We start from the raw sequence: 22,586 nt of genomic DNA on the forward strand, positions 1-22,586 counted from the left end.
CGCCACGGACAGCCCTCCTTCACACATACCACATCGTACTTACGAGATTTGCACTCGACTGTTTTAAACTCTCACATAAGAGAGAGAGACCAGCACTTAACATCTTCCTTCACCTCTTCAATTGAGTGGTACCTCGCACCCTGGACAATTTCATTCTCCCTGCAATCAAAAGGCCAGCTAGATCCATCATTTACGACAAGATGACTGAAGTCGCTGCTTACCCAATCTTCAGGCACATCATCATCATCAGACGAATCGGTATTCATTACTTCGTCCAATTCACGTTCTTCGTCTTGCAGCTGTTCAACAATGAAGGGTATATTCTCCCCCTTATCAGCCACGCATTGAGGTGTTGCGGTGCCACCTGTCTCAATGTTTGCCTCCTCAACTTCTTCATCAATATTTTCATGCCCCGGAGCAGCTTCAATGTTTATCAAAGGGTTCTGGTGCACACTGACAAGGAGTACCCGTGGCCATTGCCAATGACTCTCATTTTGAAGATAAGTTAATCAGTCCTCGTTGCTTGCAAGTGGCATTAGCTCCCAGATCAAAGCATGAGTGGTACGATTTATAAAGCATTGAATACTCACAGTGTGTGTCTCCTGATCAATCCTTAATCCCCTCATTAACCAGTTGCATAGGGATTCAAATGTCCTCTCGTGCGGTCTGGTAATTCCTTTTTGACCGCACAGTTGAATTCACTTAAATCTATCCCATTTGGCCCATAAATCACATTTCCTTCTCCGTAATATATATTGAAAATACCCTTCTCAGAAGACATATCTGAAAATACCGCACAGTTGAATAAACTAGTTATACTACATATTAATACACAACGACGACACTAAGTTTCAGCGATTCTCAGATTATATTTTACAAATTCTAAACTATTCAGAATATAAATTATACTAAAAACAAATAAAAATACTAAAAACTATTCAAAATATAACTACTCTAAGAAATATTTCCTAGATTATAGTTATTTTCAAATAATTATACGGCTAGAATGAGAATATACCTCCAAATCGACGTGTGAACGAGGTTTCGCCTTCTCTTCCTCTCCTCTCTTTTTTTTTTCTGATTTTTGCTGGATAAAATGAAATTTTTGGGGCAGATTGGGGCTTATATAGCCGGGGGACCTCCCGCCCGACCAAAGCGGGATGCCCCTCAGGACAACATCCCGCCCTTTGGGTGGGCGGGATGTCCCCGCAGGCCCCCGCAGGGATCTCTTCGCAAATAAGAAATTCGCGAAGAGGCACTCGGGGAACCTCCCGCCGCTGGATGGGCGGGAGGTCGCCTCCCGCCTGATCAGCGGGCGGGAGGTGCCCATTTTTCAAAATGTTCCCCACCGGCACCTCTTTTCCCAATTTTATTTTTTAATCTTTTTTTAAAAAAAGTCTTTTTTTTCTACGCGGAACTTGCAAAAGCCCGAGAACTGGCCTGGAGCCCAATTGCACCATCACCTAGATTTGGTGGGCCGGGCTCTGAAGAGCCGAGAGCTCGTAATAGAGTTAAAGAGAAACCAGCCAACTAGGCATGAATGCGTTCAAGAACAGTCACCTCGGAAATGAGGGCACATTAATATGAGTAATTTTTTTTCCAAATAACGAATAATCTCGTATATGTTTTTGCAAATATGATATTTTTCTCTTCATTGCAAAAACGACGCACACGTACCTTAACCATTAATCGTGGTTTAATTTGTCGGTGGAGAACTATATGGTGATTTGGCCAGAGAACCTCAGAGTTTTTCCAAATTCAATTGCTCTCACTTCCTAATCTTTTTCCACCAAACATGTTGCAAATGCAGTACTGAATCACCGTGTTAACTTCCCCCCAAAAAGTTACCACACATAATACGAAGTTTTAATCCTCTTTTTTATAAAAAAAATCTATAAAGGCTTCAAATCTTGTACATACACTGCAAAGCTTTGAATTATTCCCCAGCCACAATTCAGCGAAGCATACGTCGTCTATGTATTGCTGTCGGCCATTTGATCTGACTTGGGACAGGGGTCATCCGGGAAAAATAATTGAGCCGTATGGTCTGAAGTTGACTTCCACAACGTTGTTTCTGTGGACACACAGTGGAGAAAGTATCTTTGTCCTCCTTGTACATAGTCAAACCCTAGCTGATATCTGTGTATTCTTCTCATCTCCTCCCATTTGTTAGCTGTAAGCTACTACTGCTGCATCGTCCATGGGCCAAATCAAAAGTGTTTCCAGGTAGAAAAGAAAATGTTCGGAAAAAAAAGTTGAAAAGCGCCGCGATTAGTTACATCTAATCAAACCGCGAATCAAAGGTGTTTCCAGGTAGAAAAGAAAATGTTCGGAGAAAAAGTTGAAAAGCGCCGCGATTAATTACATCTAATCAAACCGCAGGTTTGATCAAATCATCATCACGCGTGATAGTAGTAGCTAGAGAGGAATGAGTTGATATAATTCGGTGGTGAAGCTGCTTACTTTTCTGCCTTTGGAGAATAGTACATGTACATGCAGGGGCAGATATCGACTTTTCTACTAGGAAGTGATATAAGAACCATGCAGGTCACCAAATCTCTTGACTAAGTGGGAGCTGCAAGGTGAACGAAAGCATAGTAAATCCTAATCTAAAGAATTCCATGTCCTCCTCCAGGCTCTGATGCCTCTACTTTGTCCCGGTCAGTCCATGCCGACCCTGTCAATGTTCATTCATCCCTGAAACTTGCACTTGGTCAGAATTTTCACAAGCAACCTGCACACATCCTTTTCTCTTAACAACTCTGCTTTGCAAATGATTATGTGCCGCTCCTACTAGAAAGCCTCTCTGAGCAACATTAGGTAGATGGTGACATCTACTGTCGGTCTGTCTCCTCTCTTACCGGTTCTTCCAGTTGGTTGAGCATGTGTATGATCCCTTTCTGACTACTACTGAAACCCAAAGTGAAGTTTTCTCCATCACGGCTGGCCGTCGGTGGCGCCTCGAGATAGCGAGATGGTAATACTAAGTCCACTGACACGGTTTGCGTGCGTGTGGCAATTGGACACGATAATGTTGTTACTACTTTAATGATGCTGCATGGAAGGAGGATGGCTCTAGCTAACATTAGGGAATGCAAATAAAGATTGGGTCTTGTTTCTTGACTCGGTGCACAAACACAATGCTTCCGTGCACACGCCATCTCCCCAACTGCCACAACATGCATGCTGCTGCTAGCTCCCTGTATAAATAGAGGTCCAGCGGCAGCGCCATTCTTCATCTCCTCATCAGCTTCCAGGTCTCTCGAGCACAATTCTCCTCATCTCCTAGATAGCAAGCTTGATTTGCGGAGAGTTAAGAGCAAGACTGTGGTTGACGACCAATCAGTTGCAGATCATGATGAGGTCGACGTGGTTGGCGTTCGCTGTGGCGGCGCTCCTCGTCGCCTCGGTGGCACACGCCTCGCCGCCGGCGAAACTGAAGGTCGGGTTCTACAAGCACTCGTGCCCGCAGGCCGAGGACATCGTCCGCAACGCCGTCCGCCGCGCCCTCGCCCGAGACCCGGGCCTCGGCGCCGGCCTCATCCGGATGCACTTCCACGACTGCTTCGTCCGCGGCTGCGACGCCTCCATCCTCATCAACTCCACGCCGGGCAACCAGGCCGAGAAGGACTCCGTGGCCAACAACCCCAGCATGCGCGGCTTCGAGGTCATCGACGACGCCAAGGCCGTCCTCGAGGCGCACTGCCCGCGCACCGTCTCCTGCGCCGACATCATTGCTTTCGCGGCGCGCGACGGTGCCGACCTCGCCGGCGGCATCAAGTACCAGGTCCCCTCGGGGCGCCGCGACGGCCGCATCTCCATTTCCGACGAGGTGCTCAACAACAACGTCCCCGGACCCACCGACCTGGTCAACGAGCTCGTCGAGAGCTTCAAGCGCAAGGGTCTCTCCGCCGACGACATGGTCACGCTTTCCGGCGCGCACACCATCGGCCGCTCCCACTGCTCCTCCTTCACGCAGCGCCTCTACAATTTCAGCGGCCAGGTGGGGCGGACGGACCCCGCCATCGACCCCGCCTACGCCGAGCACCTCAAGATGCGGTGCCCATGGCCGTCCAGCGACGCCCAGATGGACCCCACGGTGGTGCCGCTCGACCCCGTCACGCCGGCGGACTTCGACAATCAGTACTTCAAGAACGTGCTCGCGCACAAGGTCGTGCTCACCTCCGACCAGACGCTGCTCGACAACCCGTGGACGGCCGGGATCGTCAAGTTCCACGCCGCTGTCGAGAAGGCGTGGCAGATCAAGTTCGCCGCGTCCATGATCAAGATGGGCAACATCGAGGTCCTCACCGGCGACCAGGGGGAGATCAGGGAGAAATGCTTCGTCGTCAACCACTACTAGTCACTTCAACGGATTAGCTAGTACTAAGATTGTTTAAATATATATGTTCCAAGTTATAATCGTCGAGATTTTTCTTCTTTCTTCAGTTTGTGTAATTGAACACGTTTGTCAAGTGAAATGATACCAATCTTAGTACGCATCATTATTTCTACACAAATTTGCAGTGACTTATCCATCGCCGCACATAATCAATTTATGTGTTTGTGAAGTTTTGGTTAGCGATTTTTGTTACATATATATGGTAATAAAAGAAATAAAAACTTGTGTTTCGCTCCCAAATGAAATCATGTTAAGTCTTTTGTATGGGTTGTGGTATACGTCACACTTAGCTAAAACATTAGCTCTTCTTCGGAGTCAACAAAAACCTCAATCCATGGTACCAAAATTTTCTTTATTGTTCTTTTCAAACGATCGAAGTTATTGTTCTTCTTATAATTTCTTATTAAGTGGCTAAGCATTTCCCAATAAATTTAGATATTCCCTGAGAAGAAAATTAGCAGCCAACATTTCCCAGCCAAAATATGATCTGTCGATCACCTCAATTAGTCTAAAAAGCCTTGGATATTTAAAAATTATTAAGAAAAACCAAAAACCATTGTCCACGGCAAATAAAAACACTTGAGAAGTCAAAGAAATCTTGTAGTGGCTATTTGATTTTGGTGATCGACCTTCACGAAGTAGTTTGATTTCTAAGTATCACTTTGGTGATTTTGTGTGCTGGGCTTAGGATGGCTGCGTATTTTTTTGTAGATTGGGTGGATTTGATTAGGTCAGTGGTTTATTATGGGTTGTGCTATGTGTTGTGTTTTTGGCCCAAAGCGACTTTTGTTATGGGCTGAATCCTCGTCATGGGTATTTTCTTTACTTTTGTTACAGGCCCGTAGTAAACAAGACTGCTTGCTTTTTTTCTTAATGTAAGAGCAACTCCAGCGGACTCAGAAAATAGCCCCCTATCTCAAGTTTAGAGAATGAAATAAAAAAGATGCACTTCAGCAGACCCCTACTGGACCCTCTATTATTTTAGAGAGGCTACAAATCCCTTCCTCCACCCTCTATTCCTAAGGGGTCTCTAGGGATCTCTATTGTAAATTAGACTTGAGAGCTATTGCTGGAGTTAAAAGCAAATTTAGAAGCCTCTGGAAAATCAAGGTAGCCCCCATTTAGCATTTGGAGAGTCTAATTTAGGAATTTTTGCTGGAGTTGATCTTAGCAGGTACCAATCCAGTTACCAGAGACTCAAGAGGTAAGCGTCGCATGGTAGAGGAAAGGAAGCTCTTGCGATTTTACAAGTCACACGCACGGTCCCTGCAGCCATTTTAGTTGTTTCAATTTGTCGCTCTATTCTTGACACCGTCCCTACAATGATTCTATCTAGAAGGGGTTAAGGTTAGAGCTATTCACCGGATGTTTCCTTTCGATATTCTTTCACCAATTGCTTGCATCGGCGATCGTATGTCAGGAGTGAAGGGACGGTGGGGATTTTCAGGGTTCCTTCGCCGCTGATGTGCCAGATTTATGGGCTAAATGGATACCATTCCTCTTTGTCCCAGCTATAGTTTTGTTGTTTCTGAATTTCTGCTGCCATTGTCTCATCAAATTCTAATCTTCTCCGCATACAGATCATGAGTATGTGACATTTGCACTCTTATTTGCATTTCTATCCTCATGAAGGCGTCTTTGTAGGCCATAGCACGCGTCCTAATGAACCAACGCATAAATCTCAATCTCTACGAGGACAGTGGCTACGCTGCTTATCTAAAAGCAGGCAATGCAGCCGGCGAACCTGCTGCAGAGCATTCTTGAGCCTCCCCGTCCTCCATCTCCTCCTGCTAGCGAGAGGCTGCGCCGTCCTATGCCTGCCGCGGCATCCACTGACGGCCTGAACCACAAAACCAGGTCCAGCCGGCAGTAAACCCCTCCTGATTTGCAGAAAATCTCCTGTTTTGGATCGCGATTATTAATTGCTATCCAAACTAGAGATGTTTTGTAAATATCGGATCAAATATTTGCAGAAAACCTCCTATTTTGGGTCGAAATTAATAGTTGTGATCCAAATCAGGGGTTTATTTGTAAAATACCAGAGCCCGTATTTACATAAAGCACCCTGGATTCGGACGCCTCCGCCTCCGCCTCCGCGCCGACGGCCGCCGCCGCCCGCCCGCTCGCCGCAGGTTTCCCATCCTTAGCTCAGGGGCAGCCCTACCACGAGTGTTCGAGGTTTCCGGCACCATCCACCTCCACTCCTCCCTCCGTGCCGCTTCCCACGAGGCCATCGACCTGCCACGGCCAGCGCGTGGTGCTCGCCGGCAAGGGGTTCCAGCTCAAGAGCTGCCACCACGCCATCGTCCGCAACCTGATGTTCGGGCGAGGCCGGGAGCACGACGTGGACGGCATCCAAATCAAGCCCGGATGGCCGGATCCACCAACATCTATGATGCGGGCAGCAGGCGGAGGTCCTCCAAAGAAGATGACTCTGTGCCGGATGGCAGCCGGTGCCAACTGCCAAGGCCTCCTGACGATTGCTAGACTTCATCGTTCTGTTGCTCAACGGATTGCTTCTGGCTGGAAAGTATTCAGTTATCAGTATTGCACTGCATTTGTATGTGTGCAGTCCCAAGGAAATTTAACTTTTGTCGCTTGAGTTTTCTTCCTCTCACCGCTCCTCTTCCTTCACCTCTGTCCCTCAGCTCACTGAGATGTAGAAAACCAGAAATACTGATATTTTCGTATGTGTATGTTCATTTATGGTACGATTATCAACATACAGAAAATTCTCTCATCTGAAGCATGCCAAGAGCTTTCAGTTGCGGATGGTACTAGCTGATCCTCTCATTGATGCCCAACCACTTGATTTCTCTGTGTCTTGATGCAGAGACCTCGCAAGCCCAAAACGGCCAACATGAGCAACCATGTCGTTGTCCAGGAGAACATTGCTTGGCTTAAGATCACAGTGAATAATTGGTGTTGGCTTGTATTCAGGTAGATATTGGAGTGAGGATGCCACATCGATTGCAATGCTTAGCCTTGCAATGAGATCTAAGTGCCTTTTGTTCACCATCTTCCATGATGTGTTGATGCAGCAGCTGGTCTAAATTCTCATTTGGGAGAAACTCACATACAGGAGCCTTGAAGTCACAACCCTGAAAATCAACACTTGAGCATGTCTTTCCTACATATGGGGAGCTGGCAACCTTTCTTGGCTTACAGATCAAGCCACCGAGTTCTGCAATTCAATCCTGCAACATTGTTTGCATCTTGCAAAGCAAGAAACAACATTCTCATTTCTCAACGTGCAGTAAATTTTTTTCTTCTACATTTGATATTACCATGAGAGTCGTTGTTCCCACAATCATAAAGGCATACGTTGTTGCTGAGCTAAAGAACGAAGAATCTGCCCTTCAGCTATCCAGCATTATCAAGCCACACACACACAAAAAAAATATAGCTTCACAAACGGTTAAAGTAGCTGGGAACAAAATCTGGCTGGATTATTTTTCAGCTGTATCGAGCATATTCAGGCAACATGAAAGCTATGCTTCCAGTAAAGCCAAGCATATGTCGCTACCGTTTGTCTAGCTTTCCAACATCCTTCCTAGTTTTGGATTAAAGTTTGCTAAGCGAGAATATTGTTTCTTTTTGTCAATTGCGAACTTCGAGCTACCGGTCTATCCTGTAGCTGTTCGAAAAAAGTCTAAATTGCCTCTGTACAGGTGTTAGTACTTAGACTGTATTGTAAAATGCAGAATTCTGACGATCAGCCTAACTACCATGACCGAAGGCTTCATCTAATGACCTTAAAGGACAGCCAAACACCACCATCTAATGGATTCTGCAAGCTGTCACTACGTTCAGTTTAAGGCAGTAGATCTCAGATTCTCGGGCCGTTTCCTCATCAATCTGATACGCTCCCATCCCACGCGGAGCAATTGAGCAATGCGGCACAGCCACCCAATTGGTGGAAGCCGCTACGCGTTAAGCCTACGCCCTCGAATGACATGACGCTGAGCTGGGCCAGAGGCCATGGAGTTGGGAGCGGACGAGCGGTTTGTCCAGTGCTGTTAATCCTCGGCTGCGCGCCTCTTCTCCCCGCTCGCAGAGATTTTCCTCGGACTGAATTCAGTTCAGCAGCAGCACGCGACATTGCGAGGGAGCCGCCACCACGAGCGGCGACGTTTGAAACCGCCTCCGCAGGCGGGCCGCCGACGTCGTCCCACACGCACGGCCGCTCCGGCTTAGCGAATCGATTGTGTAGGATGAACCACGAGGAGGCCGCGCGCGACCTCGCCGGAGCTGGACAGGAAGCCAGGCGCGCAGCAGCGGAGGGGCGATTATGTAAATATCATAATCCTATTTAGGGGGGTAAATGGAAATAGTCGGATCGCGATTATGAATCGCGATCCGAATTAGGGGGTAGATGAAAATATTCGGATCGCGATTAGTAATCGCGATCCGATTCAGGGGGGTTTTTATAAATGCATAGGGGGTGTAATGTAAATTCGAAAGAAGTTCTTTGGATCTTTCTGGTAAACAGCGGTATCGCCGGCGGCCGCCGCCATGACCGGCTCCGAGCTCCCCAAACCCGTCTCGGTGCTCGGCCTGCCTCAGTGCCTCCACTTCACTCCCCGCCGGCCGGAATCCATCACCGAAACCGACCGCATTGGAAAGTAAGGGGAGCGGGCGAGTAAGAAGGCAGGGATCGACTCTGCGGCCGCGGCCATGGAGCTCCGCCCCAGCGAGCTCCAGTCCGGGCGCCGCCGCGTGCTAGAATGAACAGCGACGAGAACGTCCCCTAGCAGCCGGGCACCGCCCGCGGGCGCCGAGGAGAAGCTGCACGAAATCGATCAGACAGGCGCCGGTGAAGGACGAGGCGGCCGGGGCGAGGGCCACGGCGCCGCGGAAGTTGAACGCCGCCGTTGGAATGCTGGATCGAGGAGAGCTGAGGCTGCACCATGCCGGTATGCAGAGCAGGTTACTAAAACCAGAGAGGGTGCCTCGTACCGGTGCTTTGGATCGTTTCGACCGGCAACAATTTTCTGCGAATCGAGAGCTCAGTGATCCAGTGCAATCTTCTTTTTTGAACCAGAATCCATCCTGCTTTTTTTTTATAGCTGTCTTTGTTTTTCTGCTGTGCGGACTTGCAAAGCTGGTATCCCCAGCGTGATGTAATGATCCATTGCAATCTCATGAGCATGTTTTGTTCATTGGTAATTTGGCATTGCAGCATTGCATCAGTGTGCAGGTTCCAGGAAGGCAGAAACTCGATACTCCCAGGTGGATAGATAATGCATGGGTCGCTAGTGTATACCAAAAGCCAGTCAGTCACCAGCTCTTTCTTAAGCAATCAAGACTAGCTGAAATATATCAGTTAGTCAACATTGCCGAGAAAAACCACACGAATAATAAGTGCAACAGAAGTCTCAACATGACATAAGGGGAAAAAAATCTATCCAACTATCCAAGTAGATAGAACATCTATAATGTTCTTAACAAGTGACGTGGCCGAGCATGAGGAGTACGGCATTCTTCCCGGTGAACATAAGCTCAGGTACTAAAACGTAACAAATCATAATCAATTATGACATAATGGAAACTGGGAAAGAGGTAAAAAACTAAAAATAGAAACTATGACAGACATTGATACACAAGTTACGTCCCCAGGAACAAACAAAGCGTATCAAAATGGAGTTCAGATACACATACAGCACTGGCTGTGCAACCACAGATATATAAGATAAAGAGGACGACTAAATCCACAACAATGTAAAAAGAAAAGGCATTCTTCGGTGGCTGGTCAAATTCATGCAGTCTCTACGAACTAGAACAGTATGGTCGATATTCGGTGGACAATGCTGTGTAAGGCTATATATACTCATAAGTCGAGTATTCAAAATAAATGGTGATATTCACCAAAAATGAATAAACAGTAATGAGTAGACATAATTATTTGAGAGAAGTCTATTGTGTTGCCTCATATCCCCTGAGTGAAGATATTATGTTTCTTCTACAAAGGTGATAAGCAACTCTAACTTACTATCTTCCACAGCAAAGAAATAAGCAACCAAGTTCCCATTTCTGGAAGAGTAAACAATGCACTTATAGGCTCAAATTGAATCTACATTTTTGGGATCCTTCATCACAGAAATACACATACTTTGCACACTTGACTGCGAAAACTGTGGTCGTAGTTTTATGATAATGTGCGCAAAATATTAGTCTTGTGGCAACAATTTGGAAGTTGTACTTAAATATGATTTTGAGACAATAAGAGTACTCATCCGAATTTAACTCTTTCTGAATTAATATGGCATTAAAATATTCTCTTCTGTTTCTAATAAACTTAGGAGTTTATTCATTTTTTGTTTCCAAATCCATCATATGAAGGAACACTAAAGAAATATACAGAGCACCAAGAGTGTCATTAGTTAACTTACATATATTAAATGAACATAGAAACTTCAAAACTTTGTGAACTTCCTCACCAACCACTTCACATTTTATTTCAATTGCCTTGAGATGTTCTGGTACTGCAACTGATCTGTCCATTGAAGTGAGTTTTGCTATGATTTCTATTTTATGCTGAGGACCCTGTGGTAAAATAAATATTTCGCCAAGATCAGTCATCGTTGTTTAATCACTTCACCAATACAAAAGTTATCCATTTAGAAATACATGTACCTCGGAGAAAAGTTGAAGAGTGAGCTTCTCTAGAACTGGTGAGTGCTTGAGAATGCAATTTAGTGCGGGGAAGTCAGGTGCCACACACCAGCGATCATCAAGTACCAAAGTCTTTAACTTGCTAAATGTGGGGCATTGCTCCAAATCCCTTCCGAAAACAAACTGGACAAATTGAATTGAAAAAAAAACAGAAGGTAATACGAAGTGGGAACTTTATGAATTAAAGAATTCTAAATGATTAAATAATTCTACTTTGGAGCAACTTTATGAATGCCCGGAAATGGAAATGTAAGCATACCGTTTTGGATTCAGATATCAGTGCCAAATTTTCAGCTCCTAATAAATCTTTCAGAAGGACACACATGTTGTTGCCATGTATGACACCATAACAAGAGTAGCAGTCTTCGTAATCACAATCCCAAAAGTAACTATCAGGATAGTTCACACGAGTGACCCTAACAAATGCATCTTGTAATGAGTAATGACGGCATGCACCCAAGAACAGGAGCACATGACAAATGGCCATCTAGCATTAGTGAGACAAGATTCGGGACATAAATAAGAGTGCGGAGCTCTATGCCCAAATGTCCAAATCACAATATGTGATGGCTAGGTGTTTCAGGGACTCCGATGAGATGTTGATGTCACTACACCAATAGCAGGTGTCAATCTCCAGATGTTCCAGAGACGGACAGCTCGAGAAGTCGCACAACCTGTTTCTCAAGTCGACGCCAACGAGCTCCAGCCTTGTCAAGTGCTGGGAGACGAGAGGCATGTCGTCCAAATGAAAGCCGTCATGCCGAAGGTTCTCAAGCCTGAACATCCGAACTCCGCATGTAACAACATGCCAGAACCATTGATTCATCAGGAGGAGCTCGTCGTCGTTGTCGTAGAAGTGACTGAACCTGAGGTCACACATTTGGAGAGGCGTGTGTCCACGGAGGCTCGTGGCGAGCTTCCACAGGACTCGCCAGCGCCGGGCGAGCACGCATGTCCGGACGGCCTCCGGCGCCGGCAAGAAGCCGAGGATGTGCCCGAGAATGTCATCCGGGAGCGCGTCAATGCTGCCGCCCGACGCAGCCACTTTCTTTCGTCTTCCACACATAGGCATTCCGTCGAACATGTGGCGGGCGTCGACGCTGCAGGGCCAAGAACGCAGTAACCAACGCGACGGCGAGGGAATCCAGCAAGGAGAAGTGAAGGAAGGGGGGGCCTCGCCGTGCTGGTCGACCGTCTTACCTCTCAAGCGCACCGGCGGTCGGAAGCAGGGACGCCGACGACGTGTTGCTCGCTGGGTTGCCCACGCTCGGCCAATGGTTACAACTGTATAACGAAGCCACGCGATGGCGGTGGATACGTGACTTTTACAGGTGCAAAACGCAATTTCAACAAAATGAGATGGACCATTCGTATCCAAACAAATTCTTAAGGAGTGGTTCATACGAGGTTCTCTCTAAATTAGGTTCAACATTATATAGACACATAATTCGAGTTTTCAGCTCAAGACATGTACTCAAGGCGACCGTGACCGTGGTAACTTGGTAAATCTCAAAATCTCAGCACCCAAGACATTCATAGGTATGTGTTTGTATTAGCTGCCCTGCATCTATATACTATGCTTTAGGGTAAAAAAAAAACTCATGGCTCCTTTGCTGTTCACTTGGCCCAGAGAGCCAGTCACAGATGTAGGGTAGCCTAACAGTCCATCCAATGATCTAAGAATGATTCAAGTATAGCTGGCTGCACCAAATAAACGCTCAGCGTATTGAGCTATTACTCACGCAATTCATAAGCGTGGAAGCGACTGGAAAAGAATATATAAAATCTATCCTCATGCTACCTATCTCCTTATCCATCGCTGGCTAGATCGATATCTGCATGCCACCTACATCCCATCAATGGCGGCTCCCCGTAGCTAGATCTATCACTGCTCCCCTAACTGTGCTTCACCAAGGCCCCGCACAACCATCCACCGGCGGTGATCCTCCACCACCCGCCGACGATGGCGCGCGCTCTACTCGTAACATGCCACCATACCGTCGGAATGGGTGCTGCAGAGAAGCTGCTAAGTACTCCTAATAATAAGTAGGTGTGTCCTTGGATTTTCTGGTGAAAGCAAGCGCATTTCTCCTAACCCAAAGAGAAACCTTTTTACATTAGTTGGGAAACAAAGAAGGATCGGCGTCAGCATCAGTGACTAGACAAAGCCTTGAGGTTTCCTCGATCATGTCTCTTATTAAGTGCATGGATTACTTTTATATGCGCGCACAAAGCGCGGGGATGAATCTTGTGTGGTAGGTGACATTGATTCAGAATCTCTCCCCATGTCCACCTCGATCTCCCATGGCGTGCTGAATGCTGATGTCTTCAAGCTGATTGGTGAGAGGGTAGGTGAGTGCCTAGTAGGTGCTCCTGTGACGTGTGACCGCATCAAAGTCACCATCTCCTTGAGCTCTCTGTGAAATCAATCATGCATGCAGGGGAAAAAGCTTTGGCCTGGTTACACGAAGAGCTTTGTAGGAACTACATGTTGGTGCGGATGAAAAGGGCCTGTGTGGTTTGGTCTTGGTAGGTGAAGTTGCGGTTGGTCGTCTGGGTAGTAGTAGTAACCACTGTTTGGTCTGCCTAAGATGTCTCTCTCCTGCTACCTAACTTCCATGGACGTCAGGACATTGTACTGGTACACACAAACCACCGGCCGGTCAGCAGATCGACCAGCTTGGCCTTCGCGTGGAGACGACTTCAGAGACTCTGCGGAAGGGCCCTGTGAGGCTGTGAGCAGCCGTCGACCATTCCGAGCAGAGGCAACTGGATCGATGCAGTTTATTTGCAAGTCAAGCAGTATTAATCTTTTTTTATCAACGTAAACCAAAAAAAGTACTAAAAATGACACCTGAGCCTAAATGCCTTTTGAGAAATAGGACGACAAGCAACAGGCACCCTCCTAGCTTCTTCCATCAAATTATGGAACCGGTACAGCAGAGCAGAGCCCCCCCACAGAAAAAAAGGAGGAAACAAAGCAGAGCAACTGGCTGTTCTTGTTCTTGGATCTGGGCCTACATATAAGCTCTGCAACAACTATATATAACGCACCATCATCATGCGTGCAGTGTTTGTGTGTGGAGAGCAGCACATACACATAGTTAATTTTCGCAGCCGGTGCGAGGTGGTTAGTCGTAATGCGCGATGACTCGCTACGCTGTCACCTGCAACATATATGTTCAGCGAGGAAAGGAGAGTCATCAAAGTGCAGAGACGACCTGTTGGATTAACAGCCTCAATCAGTGAGCTCCAGACCCAGACCAAATTGGTCTGCAAAGCTCAGCGGCAACTTGCAACAAAGTCCAAGCAACGAATTGGCTCAGACCGACCCTGCCACCTTGGCCACTTTCACCAGCTAGTTGGCTGCTAGCTCACGCGTGATTGATTTTTGTTTAGGCGTTGTGATGGTATCCAAATGTCTCGCTGTCCTTTTTCTTTAGTTCCCCCCATGAACATACGTAGCTAGCTAGATTATTCGCTAATAGCACATGCATCTTTTGAAATGGTTGTATGTGAGCCTTGGTGTTGGCAGCTGGTGCTTACTGATTAGCCGTCTGGGCCACGGTTGCAAGGGGAAATGAACCTGTCAGGCTTGCATTGATCTGTCGGATCAGCCAATGGCAAAGCATCCATTGGCTCCGCTGCTCCGGGTTTCTTTTCTTTTCTTTTTTCAGGGAAAAGGGACGTGTGCCGCTGCCTCGTGCGTACGTGGAGCCCATGCACGATCTCGTCGGGTAAGGCAGCAGATACGCTAGTTGCTAGCAGCAGCTCGTGAGTCGCGTGACCATCCAATAATAGACTAAGATTTTTGTACTATATAAAAGATACAAATACATAATAAATATATATTGGCCGGCCGCGTGGCATTGCGTGGCCGGATCGGGAAAGCCGATGATTGCTGATCGATCTCTGCATGCAGATGGATCAAACGGCCACGACCAATACACGGCTCTGACCCGAGAGAGGAGGATGCCACAATTGCCCGTGCATCGCAGCCGTGACCCGAGAGATCGTGTGCGTGCGTTGTTGTTTGACTCGCGGATCGAAACATGCATGCTAGAGGGCCCGCCCGGGTGAGTTTGAGCTGACCTGCAGCTTCAGCTTTTAGTTTAGCCTGCACTGCAAAGTTTGCGCAAGTCAACGGGACGGGACCCCCGTCCTTTTCCGTTTTTTAATTTAATTCGTGATTAGAGACGGATTGATCCCGACTCTCCTGCCTGATTTTTTTTTTTTGTTGACGATGCTAGGGGTGAAGGCGCGGGCGATGAACCTGGACGTGAAATCCGGCAACGCGTCACTGGCCAGCAGGCCGTGTTCGTGCTGTCACGCCGACTCGCGCACCAGCCCCGGTTGGTGAGCGGGGGCGGGCCGAACCGCGCGGCTCCCCGTTCCACGGGCCCACCGGCCAGCCACCCAGTAAAACCACCCCGGCTCGCTCTCTCGGGCCTGGGGGAGAGTTTGGTGGGTACGGGTCGCTGTCCCCCACCCAACCCACCCAGCAGTGGCGTCACCCGTCGTCGTCCACCGTCCGCCCGCCGCCCGATCCGACCAGATCCGATCCGACGGCGGGGCTCCCTCGGCGCCCGCCCGGGGGTCCTATAAATGGGCCGGCGCGCGGCCCAGCTCGGCGTGCGCTGCGGCCGGGTCGGATCTGAGACGAGCATTCCTCCATCTTACTACCGTCACATCCCCCGGCTTCCTCCTCCTCTCCCCTCCGTCGGATCGGATCGGATCCGCCGACCACCCCGCGCCGCCGCCGCCGCAGCAGGTGAGCGTCCGTCCCCTCCCCGCCCTCCCCGTCTCCCTCGCCGTCGGCCCGCCGCGCTAGGCGGGCGGCGCTCTGCTCTGGGTCGTTGCTCTGTAGGGTCTTGTTTCGTGCGTCTTTCTAGGAGCTGAGCAGAGGGGGATTCTCGATCCGCTGCCCCGCAATTGCTCGCCTGGTTGCTTCCCGGCTCGGATGGTACGCTCGGGGTACGCGTCTGTGCATTTCGTGCCATCGGCGCACAAGGATTGCGGCTGCCATGATATGTTTTTTTTTTGGTTTTACCCGTGCCGCGAAATGTTTGCCTTTTCGTACCCACCTGCTTGGAACGGTAGTGGCTGCTGCTTGGCGCTAATGGAACTCTTGTCGTGTTCTAGACAAGGGAAAAGGAAAGGCTGAGCACGTGGTTGGATCAAATGGGTTCCTTGGAACCCCATCCATGTTTAGGAAAGAGTTCGTGCTTCCGGGCCAACATGTGCTAATCTGGTCATTTGAGGTTAAAACTAGTGAAAACCTGCTTAGGAGTGCTTTTCTTTTTTACTACTATACTGTGTAAAAGGTGCTGCTGAAATGATAGTGATGCTGATTTTACTTCTCCTAATATGGTTAGGAAAAGGAATCAACTTTTACTCAGTTTTGTCCTATGATCTGCAAACAAGCCACGCGCTCCAAACGCTTTTTTTGCTAGGCAAGCTGCACGTGCTGCTTTAGGGTTTCTGAGAGATTTTCTTTATTCAAGATGTTCAAAGTTTGGAGCTGCTTCTTCTTTCTTTTACCATGTTCCGTGATGTTCCCTAATAGATGTTACTTTTTGTCTTACAGTAGGTAGTGGAAGCATGTTTGAGTGATTAATTTGTTCCTAGGATCTCATTTGACAACTTGTTGTGTTTATGCTGATTCGGTCCAGACCTTTTAGATTCCTTGTGCTTTGTATCCACTAGCGACACGTATGGACCATACTCTTGCGCCGGTGGATCAGAAGTGCCAAAGCTTGTTTCTGAGGAATTTATTTGACTTTGCATGACGAATCTCTCATGCTGCAGTGTGTGGCCTTGTTATGTGCCAACAGTACAGAAGGTTTTATGGGCCATAAGATACAAAGATGCCCTTTTTGTGCTTGTTTACTAGCCTAACGTTTCTTTTCTTTTTAATTGTCTTTAGTCCATGAGAGTATGAAACAATAGGACAAATTCTGATAAAGCATTTTTTGCCTAGAAAGGAGTACAATGTTTCCTGGAAAGCTGATTATCCTGTCAGTGTGCTATATAAACGTTTTGACAAATTGATAGTTGTCTTGCCTATAGGAGCAAATCAGTCTCGGTTTTGTCGATCCAGCAATTATTTTGATCACGATAATTCTTAGTTTGTCAACCATATTGTCTGTAACTAAACATTTGTATTGTCTGCTGCAGATCAGAGAAGATGGCCGCAGTTGACACCTTCCTCTTCACCTCGGAGTCCGTGAACGAGGGACACCCTGACAAGCTCTGCGATCAGGTCTCAGATGCCGTGCTCGACGCTTGCCTTGCTGAGGACCCTGACAGCAAGGTTGCTTGCGAGACCTGCACCAAGACTAACATGGTCATGGTCTTTGGTGAGATCACCACCAAGGCCAATGTTGATTACGAGAAGATTGTCAGGGAGACTTGCCGCAACATTGGTTTCGTGTCAGCAGATGTCGGGCTTGATGCTGACCACTGCAAGGTGCTTGTGAACATTGAGCAGCAATCCCCTGATATTGCTCAGGGTGTGCATGGTCACTTCACAAAGCGCCCTGAGGAGATTGGAGCTGGTGACCAGGGACACATGTTTGGGTATGCGACTGATGAAACCCCTGAGCTGATGCCACTCAGCCATGTCCTTGCCACCAAACTTGGTGCTCGTCTCACTGAGGTGCGCAAGAATGGGACCTGCCCCTGGCTCAGGCCTGATGGAAAGACCCAGGTGACTGTTGAGTACCGCAATGAGGGTGGTGCCATGGTGCCCATCCGTGTCCACACTGTCCTCATCTCTACCCAGCACGACGAGACAGTCACCAACGATGAGATTGCCGCTGACCTCAAGGAGCATGTCATCAAGCCTATCATCCCTGAGCAGTACCTTGATGAGAAGACCATCTTCCACCTTAACCCATCTGGTCGCTTTGTCATTGGTGGACCTCATGGTGATGCTGGTCTCACTGGCCGGAAGATCATCATTGATACCTATGGTGGCTGGGGAGCCCACGGTGGTGGTGCTTTCTCTGGCAAGGACCCAACCAAGGTCGACCGCAGTGGAGCCTACATTGCAAGGCAGGCTGCCAAGAGCATTGTCGCTAACGGCCTTGCTCGCCGTGCCATCGTCCAGGTCTCCTACGCCATTGGTGTGCCCGAGCCACTCTCCGTGTTTGTTGATACATACGGCACTGGAGCGATCCCCGACAAAGAGATCCTCAAGATTGTGAAGGAGAACTTCGACTTCAGGCCTGGCATGATCATTATCAACCTTGACCTCAAGAAAGGTGGCAACGGGCGCTACCTTAAGACAGCGGCCTACGGTCACTTCGGAAGGGATGACCCTGACTTCACCTGGGAGGTGGTGAAGCCCCTCAAGTGGGAGAAGCCTTCTGCCTAAGGCGCTCTTTTGGAAGAAGCTTTTGGTCTGTCACGCTTATCATGTTTTGTGGCTTCTGTGCTGTGATTCTTGATCTGCCCCTTGCTGTCATTTGTATTGTACTGTCCTAATAAGTGGTACTTGTGAGGGTATTACTGTGTCTGGTTATTTACTTAGATGAGGATTTATTGTCTACTGTTTCTGGTTTTGCTACATATGTAATGGTGAACCAAGAATGAAGCAACAGGTTACTTTGAGAAGAAATGGAACCTGCTGCTTTCTGGTTATCTTGTCATGCTGTGAGCCTGTGAAGTGTGATCCCTCGCACAATGCTGATGATCTATTGGTAATTGGTTCATTGGTCTATGTGTTTGGTGAAGCACTGAAGCTGCAGTAGATGTTTGGTGAAGCTGAAATGACTCGAGTGTATGTGTTTGTTGATGCTGCAACCTGCTTGTGTTAACTGAACATTAGACTGGGGTCCAATGTTCTGTCCTGAAATATAAGGCATGGCATTGAAGAGTTCAAAATTTATACTTAAATATAAGACAACCTAGGGTGTTTTGGAAATCAAATTTTAAATAGGGGTATATGCTTCATTTCCTTATATACTTAATCTATCATGAAAATACTATAACATCCTGTATTACAGGATGGAGGGAGTATGGTAACATATGGACTGATACTGCTATGGAGGGAGTATGATAACATATGGACTGATACTGCTGACCTATTTCTTATTGACACTAGTGGCGGTTGGTGAGCAGCCAGAAAGCAATTAATAATGTCATTGACAGGTCAGAATACTTCCCATGTCAGGCGTCAATTGCAATACTTCCCATATCAGTTGTCAATAGTAGCACTAACAACTCAAGGAATGCGAGGCATCCCGGTCAGCTGACCATGTCAGTGACAGCTTATCTGAAGCTCTGAATCTTTCTTTTCTGGTTGTGCTATCTCAATCATTTTTTTTCTTTCTGAATAGTAATGCTATATATGTCAATCTTAAGCCATGTTTGTGCTGTCACCCTCTTTAACTTCTGCTGATGTATCTGAAAATTCTAGTTCTGCATTTCTGCTGATGTCCAAGAATCTGAAAATCTGACAAGCATGTCGAGGTCACCTTGTGCCTGGGCTAAAGTTTTATCGCATCAAAAAAATCTTGCCGTTTAGAAGTATTAAATAAAATCTGTTTACTAAATTTTTGCACAAATAGGTGCTAATTCGCGAGACGAATTTAATAAGCTTAATTAATCTATGATTTGCTACAGTTGCGCTATAGTAACCATCCGCTAATTATAGATTAATATACTTCATTAGATTCGTCTCGCGTATTAGGCTAAGGATTCTGTAATTAGTTTTATAATTAGATTTTATTTAATGCTTCTAAATAATAAAATTCTATTTGAGGTGACGGCGCTAAACTTTAGCCCTCCGGAACCAAACAACTTCTAAATCTCGAAATCTCTAGGAATGTGTGATGATTGGGATTACCTTGGAGATGACAGCGCATGATGATTTGCTGAAGATTTTTCTGCCCGTCCTAGCTGGCGGCGGCTGCTCGTGTTGGATACGACCCAAACCAACCTTGCTGGACTTTGTTTATCATACCAATTGCCAAAGATGTAACCGGACGGGTTTTCAGGTTCGGCTACCCGGCACCGCGCGCCACATGTACAACAAGCTGAAACTGCAGGTCGACCGACAGATGGTAAACAAAGGATTTGCAGTCGCACTTAACGAACCAAACGCGTGCCAAATGGGATAGAACCGAACGCAAGTGTCAGGTTTGTTACCTGCTGGTTGCTGGTGAGCTCACCGAATGCCAAATGTAGTTACGTGAGGAGTTGCCTGAAAACTCTTTTGCCTCACAAGCACTCCGTGGAATTGAGTAACAAAGTAGTAGAGTTTTGGAGAAGGACACACCTGACAAACTCACTGCAATGGTGAAAGTTCATTCCTTCCTTTGCTTGTGTCGTATACATGACATGTTACCAACCACTTGACAATACAAAAACTTGATTAAGAAGAAGATAAGTGAGCGCAATATTACAACCGAGAGAGAATTCATAACTTATGGGCCAAATTGGTCCAGACACCAAAATGGCGGGACATAAGTCAGAAAAGGCTACTAGTTTGTTGTATTTTACATTTGACGCCCAAAATATGGCTAACAAAATCCAAAAATCTACAAATGCCAAGCACGAATTGGACAATACAATGATCTACAAATGCCAAGCCCAAATGAAAATAATGCTCCGCAAAAATCCAATCACCGAAATCAGCGCCGTCCGCTCTCAATCGAACAGAATCCAGAGCGACTGCAACAAGACATTCCCTTTGAGGCTCGTTGCCATGGCCCCAAGGAGCGAGTGATTAGCAAGAATGAAATCATGATCCGGGGAGCCTAAACCACATGCAGATCATCATTGGCCGCGACGCATAGGTTTGGCCAGCTCATGACCGTGTACCATCCCCATCATTTCAGATGCGATTTCGTCATGTATCCCTGTTTCTTGGTGCTACCATCCAGCAACCACTGGCCATCAGACGAGTACCGTGCTTTTTTAATGCATTTTTCTATCTCTTCAGAAGAACATATATGTTGATGCAGGCTTTTTCAATTCACAGTAGGGATTGGTGTCAAGAGGGGTGAACTGGTGAGAGAATATGGCAGGTCGGTCTGATCGTCTGAAGAAACCTGAATGCACATAGGGCAACAGAAAATAACTGCATATTTTCCCTCTGAAGATATATGTCGGTTCAGTCTGATTGTATGATCAAGCAGGGACATCACACAGATGCATAGAGATTTTTTTCCCCACATTTTGAACTGGCATCGGCACAGGTGTTTGCATCAGAAGCTCGCGGCGGCGGGACGGATTCTCTGCTGCTCGGGATTCGCAAGTGCTAATGATACTTCTGGCTTCAAGAGCTTCTGGCTTGGTCTGCCAGTGCAGACCAAAAGTCAGTCAGGCAGAGCCGCAGCAGCGACAGACAGCTCGCAACTGTAGCATGTGAGACAGCTTGAGCAGGGCAGGCAAGCCGCCAAGCCGACCTGACCCACCTGACGCCGCGTTTGGTCAGTCAAATAAACCCACCAGGGGCCCAGCCCGCCCCGGCCACCGCCCGCCGCGCGCCGCCGGTGAGCTTACCTCCTCGGATCGGATGGGTGATGGCCAGGGGCTCAGCCTGCCACCTCACCGTTAGCAGCCTAGCCTTGCCAGGTCTTTCATTTCTTTACGCTCTGCCGACCGTTCTGTACGGTTGAAACCTAATTATTTTGGGACTCGATCAATCATGAATCTCTGCCCTTCTTTTTCTGAGGTAAAATCGTGGTCTTTTCTTCGTCTTTTGTTTTCAAATTTCAGACGAGCATATGGCACATCACATTACTAGCGAGGGGTTTGGGGATCACAAGCGCACACGCTTCCAAATCCCTGACGACTGCTTGCTTATGCATCGGCATCATCCAGACGGCAGATGGGAATGGTCTATTGGCAGGAGCAGGCTAGCAGCTGCTCTCTTGGTACGGAGTCAACGCTGCCAAGGCTCTTGCCGTGTTCCGCTTGATCAGACCGATTCAGCGACTCATGATTGACCAAGTGGCGCTGTTAAGCTGTTTACATGATATTTCCTCTCGCCACGGCAAGGATGATCTAAGTAATTCGTTCAAGTATTTTAAACCAGCCTCACTTAAACGAGCTGCAAAGATGATACATTTCTCCTGTTGCAAGGCCTTAATACAACTTTTAAGTTTTACTGATTGCTCATGGCAGGCTTTGCAATCTTGAAAAGTTCAAGCTAACAATATTACAAGAAAGTCGTGCTAGCGGACGGTATGGCAGGTCCTTCAACTCTATTGCGATTCCTCAAATTCGTGTTGAGTATTGTTTTTAAAAAAATTCAAGATAAAAAGGATCGTGGCTGCGAATATAAAGACGAAACCTGAATATTTCGAAACCAATTTGACCAGTTGAAAGAGGGACGTGGTCAACTGAAAGTTCTTGCTGCGTGAGATGAAAGCTTCGGGATTTAAAGAAACAAAAGAAAAATGGAAGAGGCACATGGGCATTTGCCTTTTGCCCTTTCTCACACGCATTCTGACGAGACGACCACACCACACGGACACGGAGGACCAGTAGACCAGTC

The 22,586-nt window shown here is 47.4% G+C and overlaps 2 protein-coding genes and 1 pseudogene across 2 annotated transcripts; 2 read left to right on the plus strand and 1 right to left on the minus strand.

The window, feature by feature from the left end:
• Positions 1-3,229: 3,229 nt before the first annotated feature.
• Positions 3,230-4,508, plus strand: LOC112886344 (peroxidase 5-like). Its single transcript, XM_025952225.1, has one exon. It carries the CDS (start codon positions 3,356-3,358, stop codon positions 4,361-4,363), a length of 1,008 nt encoding a protein of 335 aa, XP_025808010.1. The 5' UTR covers positions 3,230-3,355; the 3' UTR covers positions 4,364-4,508.
• Positions 4,509-9,124: 4,616 nt separating this feature from the next.
• On the minus strand, positions 9,125-12,313 carry LOC112885090 (annotated as a pseudogene).
• A 3,379-nt stretch (positions 12,314-15,692) lies between these two features.
• LOC112885019 (S-adenosylmethionine synthase 1) lies at positions 15,693-18,729 on the plus strand. Its single transcript, XM_025950685.1, has 2 exons — positions 15,693-15,848; positions 17,255-18,729. The coding sequence occupies exon 2, from the start codon at positions 17,265-17,267 to the stop codon at positions 18,453-18,455; it is 1,191 nt and encodes a 396-aa protein (XP_025806470.1). The 5' UTR covers positions 15,693-15,848; positions 17,255-17,264; the 3' UTR covers positions 18,456-18,729.
• Positions 18,730-22,586: the final 3,857 nt, after the last annotated feature.

This window comes from Panicum hallii, chromosome 3, assembly GCF_002211085.1.
Source record: "Panicum hallii strain FIL2 chromosome 3, PHallii_v3.1, whole genome shotgun sequence".
NCBI classification, from domain to species: Eukaryota; Viridiplantae; Streptophyta; class Magnoliopsida; order Poales; family Poaceae; genus Panicum; species Panicum hallii.